The following is an 11935-nucleotide window of genomic DNA, read 5'->3' as shown; positions in this document are numbered from 1 at the left end:
GAACCCTCCCACGATTAAGGAAGAAATATCATTCTGATACGAATGCAATCGAGCTCGGGCGAGCCTAACTAGGCGAGCAACCATCTAGGTCGATTCCTAGAGAAGGAAAATCTTTTCCAAGCTCGTTCATGGGCAATTCGCGTCTCGTGAGGTCGAGCCATGAGGCACATGATCGTCCGTAACTCGGATCCATATGATGCGGGTCGTAGCAACTCTCATCCTGAATATACTGAAATTAGCACAAACAGATCTTTACAAACCGATTACTCGGCTGACTAAATGCCGAATGTTGTCGGACGGAGCAACATGGCATAACAATCCGAGGAGATTCAGGCTCAGTTGATCCTAACATCGGCAATAGCTTATTCACAGATATACACAAAATTCCACGCCTCCAGTAAATCTTTATTCTGCTTCCCTCAACTCTCACGCTTTGACGGCAACGAGGAAGTGCTCCGCTACCGCCGGCCATGAAACATACAGCAAACACCTCGCATCGTCTAAGCCACTTAGCATCGGAACAGAATGTGTAATTTCCGGCAGCAGAAAACGAACGAAAGAAGTAGAATCATTTCCGACAGTCCTCCAGCTAAATAGGATCTCTGAATTTACCGCCTCGGCTCATTCGTCTTTCCCTCGAAAAACTCGCCCAACATACGTTCAAGATCCTCTGCCGAATATTTGATGTACTTCTGCGGGGCCTTGCCACCCTCCACAAGAGGTCTGCAAACACATGAGAACACCAAATAAGACAACATAAAAGAGTACACTGCAGAGTAGCAAAGTATACATATTAGCCATCTTTGCCGCCATTTTATTCACCCCCAGGAGAGGAGCTAATTCACAAGAAGCACATAATACATAAATTGTGACAATGTTGCTTGGACTCGGCATGGATCCTTGACTGGTGTTCAGACTCATGTACACATCTAGATTTGGGAGAAATTTAGTCATTAGCATCTGAACATGCCAAAGAGCAAGGGCAATGTGGGTGTCCACGTGTTTTTCTAAAGCATGTTGCCCATTTTCTTTTTCTAGTTTCTTTATAGTAGTTCTAAAATAGCTTGCATAGATGCAGCGTGCCAACACCAAATAATATCCATATCACCTTTGACAGGGACGAGGCATATTGGCCTACCCTCAGTAGAAAGTCAAAGTAACAAAACACTCCACCAATCATTACTTGTATTAAGCATACCCGAATCTTTTGACAAAAGATCTGTAGGCTGGCAAAAGGACTTCAGCCACTGCAAGCCTCAGAGACTCCCGCAACTCAGTATCAGGAACAGTCCACTGGGATTGTTTTTGATGAAGCTCCTCAAACTGCATATTGAAAGTCTTGAACCTGACAACAAATTGCATTTTCCATGTGAAATTCATTTACCCGCCACAAATAGAGAAACAAAATTGTTCTCAAGATAGAGGAGTTTCAAAGAAAATGACACCTGTCTTTCACCAATGCTCTTGAAGCACCACTGCTATTTCCTGTATCACCACCTACACCAGCTGCACTACTACCTCCTGATGATGTAAGGCCTTGGATAGTAAGGCATTGCAAAATCTGCATAAAAGCTATAATCATGAGCAGTAGGATCTTTTGCCAGGACAAAGATATTTCGGCAAGCAGGTTTTCTATTACACATTACAAATTTTTAAATGAGCCAAATAGGGATTTTGATGGCTGGTGCCAACTCCCAAACTGATGGTAAGTACTTACCCGATGGCATTATTAAAGGGAGCAAACCGGCTCCCCTGACAAAAACAACTACAACCTTTGGTGTTTTTGAAACATTGTCTCACCGACATCAGTCAGGCAATATCTTCTTCGCGAGCAGCATATAATGTAGTTAAATATAATACAACAGGAGTCCACCCTCCCACCACCCACTACCCCTACCCTGCCCCCTCTACCGCCAAACCTCTCTCTTTGCGGATAAATTATGCTATCATCTACCCCACATACGATGGGAAACAAATCTGAAACTATAAATTTGAATTCATGCGAGTTTGTCATAAAAAACAAAGGAGTCAATCCAAGGGGGATATCCTTAATAAAAGATGCATAAATTCCCAAGAACTGTATATATAATTTGTTATCAGTTATCATCCCCTTTATTAATTTGTCCTTTGTAACCTTCTCAAAAAGTGAGAGAGGGCGATAGGTAACACAATCTGCATAAAACTAAGCAGTATAATTAGCAGAGTACATATGACAAGTATCAGGGATTACTAGGTCTATACCTTTGCCCAAGCATTCCTCTTGTATTGATTGGCATGCTGCTGCACAACTCTCCGATGCCTTTGCACCCAATCGTCCCCCAACAAATCCTTCGCTTCGGACCTAAAATCGAACAAATGAGAGTGGTGCTACACAAAATATAGCAGAAAGAGCCACATTTCAAAATCTACAACATTGTCGAAGGCAAACCTGCGCACAGATCTGACCATGTAATGTATGTTGTTCATAAGAAACAAGTGCGTCAAAGCAGCATCTTTATACTGCTTGGATTTTCCCTCTAAATTGGTTTGAAGAGCCTGCATTATCCGCATTGTCACAGAGGCTAATTGAGATGTGTCATCGCCATTTTCAAATTCTTGAAATAGTTGCTTCAGAGTTGATTGATAACTGCAACAATTCAATTAGTGATCATCAGGTGCCTAGCATATGTCTAGCTTAAATGCACTGGTCATAACGGAGTCAAAATTGTGCATAGGCTATTTAATGTTGTCTGTTGCTTGCTGCATCTTAGTGCTTTGCTTAATCCATATAAACATCTCTTATCTGGAAAGCAATGGCGAACGGAGAAATTGAGCTTGGGGGTGAGAAAATTCTTTCTATTAAATGCCATATATAAGGGATATTTGGACCTAGGGGGCGGGGCCCACCACTATCCTCCCCAGGTCCGCCACTGATAAAAAGCAACAGTACTAAAACTTTTGAAAAGCTACTGATCTATATTTTGCTGCTAATATAACAAGATACACAAAAGAGGAGGAACATAGATATCATAATGAAATGCATAGATTTGTTAAACTTGTAAAAGGCTTTCCAAGAAAAAGAATTTGCCAAGTTGGGAAGCACTTAGAAAGATCAAATTTTTCCAGAGAAGACAGCAAATATCCACAGATTATTGTGAAAAAGCCCCTCGTACAAAACAGACTTGTAATGGTAACTATCACCTCATCAAAATTCCACCTACAAATACAATTAAAACAATACCAGAAAGAAAGTACCCTAAAAAAAGATTAAAAAAATCCAGTTTGATTAAATTAATTCAAATCCACTAGTAAAAGGGTTGCTGAGCATACTCAAATAAGAACTTCACGTAATTGATCACATAGCTTGTCAATGGATGTACTGTTCCATCTGAAACAGCCGTTTTTGTTGCATCTTTCTCAACCGCTTCTTCAAAATCCCCAAAAGTATCTTGGGCCGTCTGAGCCAGCCGCTTTGTCAAACCCAGAGCAGATTCCCTAATTTCACTGCAAGCTTTACCTTTGAAAAGAATCTCAATCTGGCAAAACAGATAAATGATTGAGTTAATTAATGACTCTTCCACCACATGTTTCTCTTACGTCCCTTCAAAGCACCGAAAGAGCAAACAACCTAAAATACGCATGCAACCTCAGACGCTTTCTAAGATGATAAGGTGGGAAGCGATCTCGTTAAAGCGCTTTTTAGAAGCCTTGTAGGCAGTTTGAAAGACAGTTAACTCGTCAACTTTCATTGGAACTCAGAGCGACGGGAAGGGTGGTCAAGGAAAAGAAGGAAAAAGTAACAGAATTCACTCGACTAATGACTAAGGAGGTGAGGAAAAGAGGGGTAGTTCCTCTAACGTTGCCTGAGTCCTTTACGTTAGAGAGCCCCTTTTCAAATGATTGTCCTTGTCTTTGTTTATGTCTCGGATTATAACAAATTGCTAGAATTCGTCCCCTCCAATGGATCACTCGACATTTTTCACATATTTGACAAACGAAGGCCCTTATTTTCATAGCTGTTGTCCCTTAACTTAATTCCGACTCTAAGAAAATAAGTTTCAACCGGGCTATCTACTGCTTTAAGCCTGTTTGCATAGGCTCGTGCACAGATTTACATTCAATAATCCCAGGGGCTTTCACTTCGACACAGCAGTGATATCACTCAGAAGCTTCAAGCGAACTCAGAGAAATTGACGGAAAATCTCTTATACACCAACCAACAGGATCAATTCTCCTATGGATCAGGCCCGGGAACACAATCTCAAAGCTCATTTAACTACATTTTCCCCAATACCATCAAGGTAAGAAGCATAATTCCCAAATTTTGGGGTAATGAGATCACAATGTCTCATCAGTCTCTCCAGTCTCCATCAAATAGAATCACAAGCATCCACTCATAAACTTCTCAAAGATGACGTAATTCTGTTCAGGAAAACTTAACCAGTGAAAAAGGTAAAGGTTAAGATAAAAGCAACACAAACTGTTTGATAAATGTATGGTCACTTAAACAGTGTAATCGACTTCCTTAGCTTCGGAAAAATGTTTTGGGTAAGAAACCTTTTCAAAATTAACTTGTAGTTTGACTGTCCAGCTGCTTGCTGCAGAAACACACTGATTCTGAAGCAACTTTCTAAATAGGCCAAGCCCCCAGCACATAAAGTCTCTTGGACTCATTGACTTCTCCATCCCAGCCACCCACCCTCAAGAAAATAATAATAACCACCTAACATCTCTTATGAAATCTCCTTTGCTCTCTCTACCAAAACTAGCAGTCCATTTTTATCTGATTTTCTTTCCAGTTCATTTTTCAGTTACTATTAGTTGTCTAAAGGAAATTTCGACCTGACTAATGAACCTTCTAATTCTCATATTAACCTTAAGCAAGGAAAAGGAAGATCGGGCTAAAACTTCTGCAGCAAGAAAGACAAGAACAACACTGGTTCACCACAAGCAATGGCGAAAAGTTATCTTTTGTTATTGACTAATGTGACATAGGAACCAAAAAGAACACATGTCGTGTGAGCGGGTTAGAATGTTAGACTGGAAGCTCGATCTTCCAATGTTCTCCATGCTCATCCTCATACATTTGGGGAAAGAAAATAGAATATACCTTCAAGTGAACTTCGGTAATGAAGCCTTTATACTAATGAAGTGCAAACACAAACGGAAATGAGTGCAAATGTAAACATGACATCATACCTCTGAATGAAGTTCTCGCATTATCTCATACATGTCTAGAAGTACAAATAATTTCTCTGGTGACCTCTTGCTTCTAGCAATTGCCTCACCAAAACTAAGCAGCACAGTTACACTGCTTGCAGTCACTTCAGCAAAACATTGATCCCCAAGAGAATCAAAGCCTTCGAATATTTGATCACATACTTTTCGTTCTCCAGCAAAGAGTAGCTTGACCTACTCATGGATAAGGCGAAACATCAGGAAGCATAACAAAAAGAGAAATGAAAATGCAAAGATTAAATCAGTCCTCACAGCAATACGCATGAAATGAATCCAATTCCCAATCTTCGCCTCCAAAAGCTCCCATTGCATCCTCTGAACATCATCTTTGCTAAGTTTCTCAACACCAAGTTTACGGAGGCTTTCCTCCAAAACTGTTGAGCGAGAGTCTCTGGCAAAGGGTTTAATAATATGAGTATTATTGAAGGACAATCCAGTACCTTCTCAAGAAAGCGAGCAATTGGATTGAAGAAACTAGAAAGCAACGAAAGATACATTGAAGAAGCCAATTGATGATGTGAATCACACAAATCCATAATTAGGTATACATGCACGACCAATGTCGATAATGGACACATCTACCTAGCAACATGGTTTACATACTCCAATATCAAAAAAGAAATCTACCTACTTGTATGTTGTAAATATCGACACACAAACAATAATATCTACATATCCGATGCCCCAACAGATACTCTTGCAGAATAATTTTCTGCAATATGTTATACAGCTAACTCATAGATACCCATTATAGATAGGTATCTGCCACACAAAGTTATACAAGGAGTCGAAAAATTTCGAGAAACAATCATATAAACTTGATGAAAAAATTATACCACCACATCCAAGAGAATAGGCATATCATCCTATAGAATACAAGCATCAAATCAAACCAAAGACAGTCAATCATCTAGACTAACTTGACAGCACCACTACAAGAAATTTTACCCAGCAAGGAAACAAGTAAGGCTTTTTACCGGTAATCCTTGAGTAGCTGTTGTTGATGACCCGCATGAACCATATGAAGGGCTAAATCATGCAGCAGGGGCAATATCCTTGGGGGTATAAGTGTTGGAGGAGTATAAACTGCATTTTCCAAGTTACCATTATGATGATCTGCATGCGTGTGTGAAGGATTGTTACCACCAGAATCACCTTGATGCCCAGGTGACCCAGTTGATGGTCGCAACGAGCTTGGCAGACACTCGAAGAGACGGTCAGGCTCCACAGGTTTGCTGTAATGTCATGAAGAACTCGCATGAATATGGTTTATAGGAAGGGTCAATTCTTAACATAACACAAATCATAGCAAAAAACTTAAAAACACCTAAGTAACAAGGTGGATTAATAATTCAACAAAGCTGATATTTTCACCCATCAATGCAAGAACAAAAATTGTATACTGATCCCAAAAGCATAGATCATGCAGAAGATGGTGAAGCAATAAACAGAAGCTCAGAAAGGGGTCGGAAATGAAACAAGAAAAGCAGCTGGTCCTTTTGTAACAATTCATATTTCAGGACCATCACATCTAATGAAAGCAGCAAAAGACATTGTAAAGGGACAGGTGAAAATGATGTCAAGAGACCCATCCATGCTTCCTGGAGGCAATAGTTTAACAATAACCCAGCAAATGGAGAATTATCCATACAAACACAGTCGTTAAATAGTTTAGAATGGGGAAAGACAGTGCAAATAATTGAGTCAAATGAAGGTTTTTTAGGAAAGAGGAAACAAGTTTCACGGACAGAACTAGATGGCAAGGCAGAACACATGAACATAAAGGATGTCCGAGCATCAAAGTCAGCATCGATAAAAATGCATACGGACCTGTAACTTAATAAGATCTGCTTAAACTCCTCTTCCAGCTTTGAGATAGACTTAGCAAGCAGACTATTTGCATGATTGAGCACCTCATCAGTACTTTTAAAGCTTTTGTTACTGGTAAAAAATAGAAGGTTGTTTCTTAGTTGGTCGATTGCTGCCAGATAACTTTCAAGATCCTCATGTGGCCCTTTAAGAATTTTAGCCTCAGCCTGCCGGTATAATAATAGTAGTAAGAACAATAACAGATAAGACACAATCGAAAATCAACAAGAATTACAACAGAAAATAAAGTACTTATTCCACATAAGAATTATCGGGATTAGCCAAACTAAAAAAAAATGGCGATATTTTAGAAATGATCTGAATACATGCTAGGCGAAGGTACTTGATCTTGGTTTTGACCAATTCCTAACAATAGAAGGACCAAAAGGAACATAGCTACAGATAGAAAAGGGTATATCATCACCAAGGGTTATGATGAAGGACAACAAGCCCCAGAACAAAAAATAATTTTATAGGCTTCACACCCAAAGCTTCCTAAGCATCACATTTCAAAAGAAAAAATTGCATCACCCAATCCCAAAGCCAATACTTGCAAAATTCAAATAATCGTCAGCTCTATAGAAAAGAAAGAACTACAACGATATTTATGGACTCTCTAAGTTCTACCCCTAGTTGATATTGGAAACCCCTAAATGAATAAAATAATATGGAATAGAAAAACATAATATCCAACTTAAACAAACTTAACAAAATCATAATAAGAATCAAATCCTCAAAGATATAAGACTGCTAATTTATCTATGAGAAGAATCCTAATCCCTTAGGACTCTTGGTTGATTTGTGAAGTCCATCTTCACCAAAACTTGGTAGAAACATAAATCTTTGAACAAATAAATCTTGCATGATTTTGTTGGCTGCATCAGAAAGATTATTCATAGTCGTTGAATGACGACATGAATTATTCAATGGAAATATGCTGAACTGACTTGAACATTTTCCATTCAATGTTTGCAAACATATGAGCAAGAAGAAGGACAACCTCTCATCGAGTTGAGCTTACCAAGCAAAATTGAGCTTCCAAACAACAAGCTAAGCAGCATGAAAATAGCTAAACTCTGTATGGTGGCTATTTAAGGTTCTAAGTCTTACAAGTTGCAACATTAGTTCTTGAGCCTATTTCACTAACAAAGATTTCCCTAAGATGCACGAGAGCAGAAGGAAAGAATTTCAAGTGGCCCGAATAGAGTGCGCTCCATGTAAAAGACGTTTTTGATTCGATGCTAAACCAAACGAACCACTTCTCAACAACAGATTACAACAACAGAAGTGAATTTACAAACAGATAAAGTCTCGATCAGTTACTGATACAAACCTGGCGGAAAATATCAAATTGCGACAGAACCACCTCTGCAGCCTTTAAGGTCTTGTCGATATTCTCGTGAGCTTTCCTAATAGAATGTGTTCTGATCTGTAAAACCAGATAAAGTGAAAGATTGCCAAAAATCAGCACAACCTTTGGGTAACCCCATTTTTCATTTCAAGGTCAAGGCAAAGCATCTTCAAGGAAAGAGTTGCTTTGCTTTTGAGCAAATGAATGAGAGAACGAGAATTAAAATCTTTCTATTATTTCCCAAGGTCAAAAAACTTTCTATCTGTCTCGACTAACCAAGTCAAAAAAAATGCAAGCCAGCAGTTCTTCATCAAGCATATTGCAAAACCTCTCCTTTCCTCTCATCTTCCGAAAATTTCCTTGAACCAAGCTCAATTCACACAGGACAACCCTGATCTCATCCTAGCTTTTCCTCAGATCATCAAACGATTACTTCGGCGACCCAAACCACCCGTCCAAAGGCAGCAATCACTCATCCGCCGATTACGGACAGCTCACTCACCGAAATTGAAGTGTGCGAAAAGAGCTAGGCTCGATCTGAAATCCGACGGAAGCAAAAACGAAATCGGGAAAAAGGTAAACCTGCGTAGGCCTCATGGCGGTCTCGAGAGCCGAGAGGCGGTGATCGAAGGACCCGAGGATCGAGACCATGTTGTCGGTGATGGTCTGGCTCTTCTGCAGCGACTCCCGCATGAGCGCCGCCCGCTCGGTCAGCGGATCGCCGCCCGCCGCCGCCGCCGCCACCGCGACCACCATCCTCGGAGGCTTTGTTCCCTCGGGGCTCTCCCGGCGCCGCACGGAGATAGAGAGAGAGAGAGAGAGAGAGGGAGGAGGTGAAAGGAAGAGAGAGAGAAAGTGCGGTCGGATTGCTTTAGAGAAATGGTTTGGTAGAGGAGATGGGGCAGAGACAGTTCGACAGGATCATGCGAGCTGCTAGCTGTTCCCCCCGAGCCTTTTTGAATATTCGACGCGATGAAAATTCTGAAAAACAAAGAAAAATTCCACGAAAAAGAAAACCTCCCGAGTTCATACGCGGGGTACGTACACCGGTCCACATCAGCTGAAAACACGTTTGATTAGTATTTTTTTTTTTTTTGGTAAAACCGGAAACCCCCGCACGGCCGACAGCCGAGCGCTTAAGAATCCCTAACGCCAGCGCTGGGATTCGAACTCCTACCCTTCGTGGGAGGAGGGGAACCCGAAGCCAGCGCAGCCGCTGAGGGCGGTGGTCGTTTGATTTGTATTTAGTGACTCCTAAATTCGTAAATCATAATTCGCTATTATATTAATAATGTTCATTATATTCCCTTTAATTATGATTTTAGGAGTACTTATAAATTCTAACATTAACATTATTCTTCTCCCCCTACATTTGTCATTGATCAAAAACCGAGCATGTTACGGGGTATCATCACATTACATAAATCGAACAACACAATTGTTATTAGAGCTATATTACCTTACAACATAATGGGTATTACTTTGTCTCGATTACATGAATTTCGTAATTGAGGTCGCAATATGTGATACCACAAGCGATGACCATGATTTGCGTTGACTCAAGCTCACGTAAAGTCGTCTAATGAGCTAACCCAACACTGGTCCCCGGACCTTTTATTGCAAGGGCCAAGGATGACTTGTTAATTGCGCATGCAGTGCCGAGCACAGCACATACTGATGGGTCGTACTCCCTTGCATGTTAGCTTCGGCCCTTTCTTTCACACTAGGGAGTTTTTTCTCCTATCTCCCCTTGAGCCTTTTAAGGACCTGCTCAGTTTCGTTTCCTATGTAATATAATGATGTAAATCTAAGTAGATCGTAGGAGACAGTAAACTAAATTAACTAATAATTAATTTCGACCCCAAAAAAGAAAACTAATAATTACTTATTTTTTTTGGAAATAAGACGGCTACGTTTGCCCTGGTCAAAGAGCGGGCGCGCGGATTGGAGAGGAATTTGTGTTCGGCCTTTGACCGGATCTCCGATATGTACACGAAAGTTTGGGCCCAAAGGGGGCAAAAAAAGTTCAGAAAATTTGGGATGGGCCCACCAGGCCTCATACCAGATAGGCCCATTATAAGAGATGGGCCGGCCCGACATGACCCGTTATCCTGTGGGGCCGTACCACACGACCGTCGTCGTCGCTGGTTAAAACCCTACACTCCACAGAGCTCGGTCTCTGAATCAGCAATGGCGTCACTTCGCAACCACCCGCGACTCCGCATTCCCAAATCCCTCTTCTCCACCTCCGCTCAACCATCTCCTCCGCCGACGCCGCCGCCATTCCCTTCCTTCCGCGCCGTGAAGTCCGCCATACTCGCCGAGTCGAACCCCGACAAGCTCGCCGAGCTGTTCGAGCGGTCCTCTCACTTCCCGACCTTCCGTCGCCACCGGCCTCTCTACCACCTCTCCTTCCAGAAGCTCGCCAAGGCGCGCCGGTTCGACCTGGTCGACCGCCTCGTCCTCCACCAGATCGGCCAGAGCGGCGATTCTCAGAGCTCGCTCAAGTCCGAGGGCTTCTGGATTCGCCTCATGATGATCTACTCGAGCGCTGGGATGGTCGACGAAGCCATGCGGACCTTCGACCGCGCCCGCGAAGGGAAGTGCTGCGATATCACCGAGAAATCTCTCTGCGCCGTTCTCAGCGTCCATCTGAACAACGGATTGCTTGATAAAGTTCACGGGTTGTTCGAGCAGTTGCCGCGCGAGCTCAGGGTGACGCCGACCGCCGTCGCGCACAATCTGGTCCTGAAGGCGTTTGTCAAGGACAGCAACACCGACGCGGCTCGCGCCTGGATCGCGGAAATGGAGGAGAGGTACCAGGTGAATCCCAACATCGATTCGTATAACATTTTGCTTGGTGCTTGCTTGAAGAGTGGGGACTTGAGTGCTTTCGACGGCGTAGTCAAGGAGATTCTAGGGAAGGGCTTGGAGTGCAATGTGACTGCTTATAATCTTAGGATTGCGAGGCTGTGTAAGAGCAAGGAATGCGCGAGGGCGAACAAGCTGTTGGCCGAGATGGTTGCCAGAGGCGTGAAGCCGAACTCGGCTAGCTACGATGCGGTCATCGACGGGTTCGCCAGGCTGGGGGATTTCGAATCTGCTAGGAAGGTCTTGGATAGCATGGTCAAGGACGGGCGCGTCGCGCCTTGCTCGTTCACGTACTATACCCTGCTTCGGAGCATGGTGAGGGAGGGCGAGTTCGAATCCGGGCTCGAGATGTGCAGGGAGATCATCAAGAGGAGGTGGGTGCCTCCGTTCGAGGCGATGCAGGGCCTCGTCGACGGGTTGCTGAAGATGTCGAAAGGCGAGGAAGCTAAAGACATTGTGGAGAAGATGAAGGGGAGGCTTAAAGGGAACTCCTTGGAGTCCTGGGGAAAGATTGAAGCTGCTCTTCCTCTGTGAATTGCGAGGATTCGTCGATGCTCGGGCATCTTTATAATCAGCTGAAATTGATTCAGACTTGACCATCATCAGTTCACGATTTTTTCCGGTAAG

The 11935-nt window shown here is 42.5% G+C and overlaps 2 protein-coding genes across 2 annotated transcripts; one reads left to right on the top strand and one right to left on the bottom strand.

The window, feature by feature from the left end:
* Positions 1-203: 203 nt before the first annotated feature.
* LOC115670338 (exocyst complex component EXO70A1-like) lies at positions 204-9392 on the bottom strand. Its single transcript, XM_030591599.2, has 12 exons — positions 9020-9392; positions 8420-8515; positions 7048-7253; positions 6195-6452; positions 5470-5608; positions 5179-5391; positions 3310-3515; positions 2429-2626; positions 2242-2341; positions 1446-1561; positions 1199-1345; positions 204-723 (listed from the first exon to the last, which is right to left on the bottom strand). The coding sequence occupies exons 1-12, from the start codon at positions 9191-9193 to the stop codon at positions 609-611; spliced, it is 1968 nt and encodes a 655-aa protein (XP_030447459.1). The 5' UTR covers positions 9194-9392; the 3' UTR covers positions 204-608.
* Positions 9393-10627: 1235 nt separating this feature from the next.
* Positions 10628-11842, top strand: LOC115670349 (pentatricopeptide repeat-containing protein At1g61870, mitochondrial-like). The gene has a single exon (XM_030591607.2). The coding sequence runs from the start codon at positions 10628-10630 to the stop codon at positions 11840-11842; it is 1215 nt and encodes a 404-aa protein (XP_030447467.1).
* The last annotated feature ends 93 nt before the right edge of the window (positions 11843-11935 follow it).

Source organism: Syzygium oleosum, unplaced genomic scaffold (assembly GCF_021117445.2).
Source record: "Syzygium oleosum isolate NSW1041296 unplaced genomic scaffold, Sole_v2.1 Sole_v2.07, whole genome shotgun sequence".
In the NCBI taxonomy this organism is placed as follows: domain Eukaryota; kingdom Viridiplantae; phylum Streptophyta; class Magnoliopsida; order Myrtales; family Myrtaceae; genus Syzygium; species Syzygium oleosum.
This window is presented reverse-complemented; position numbering and strand designations above follow the sequence as displayed.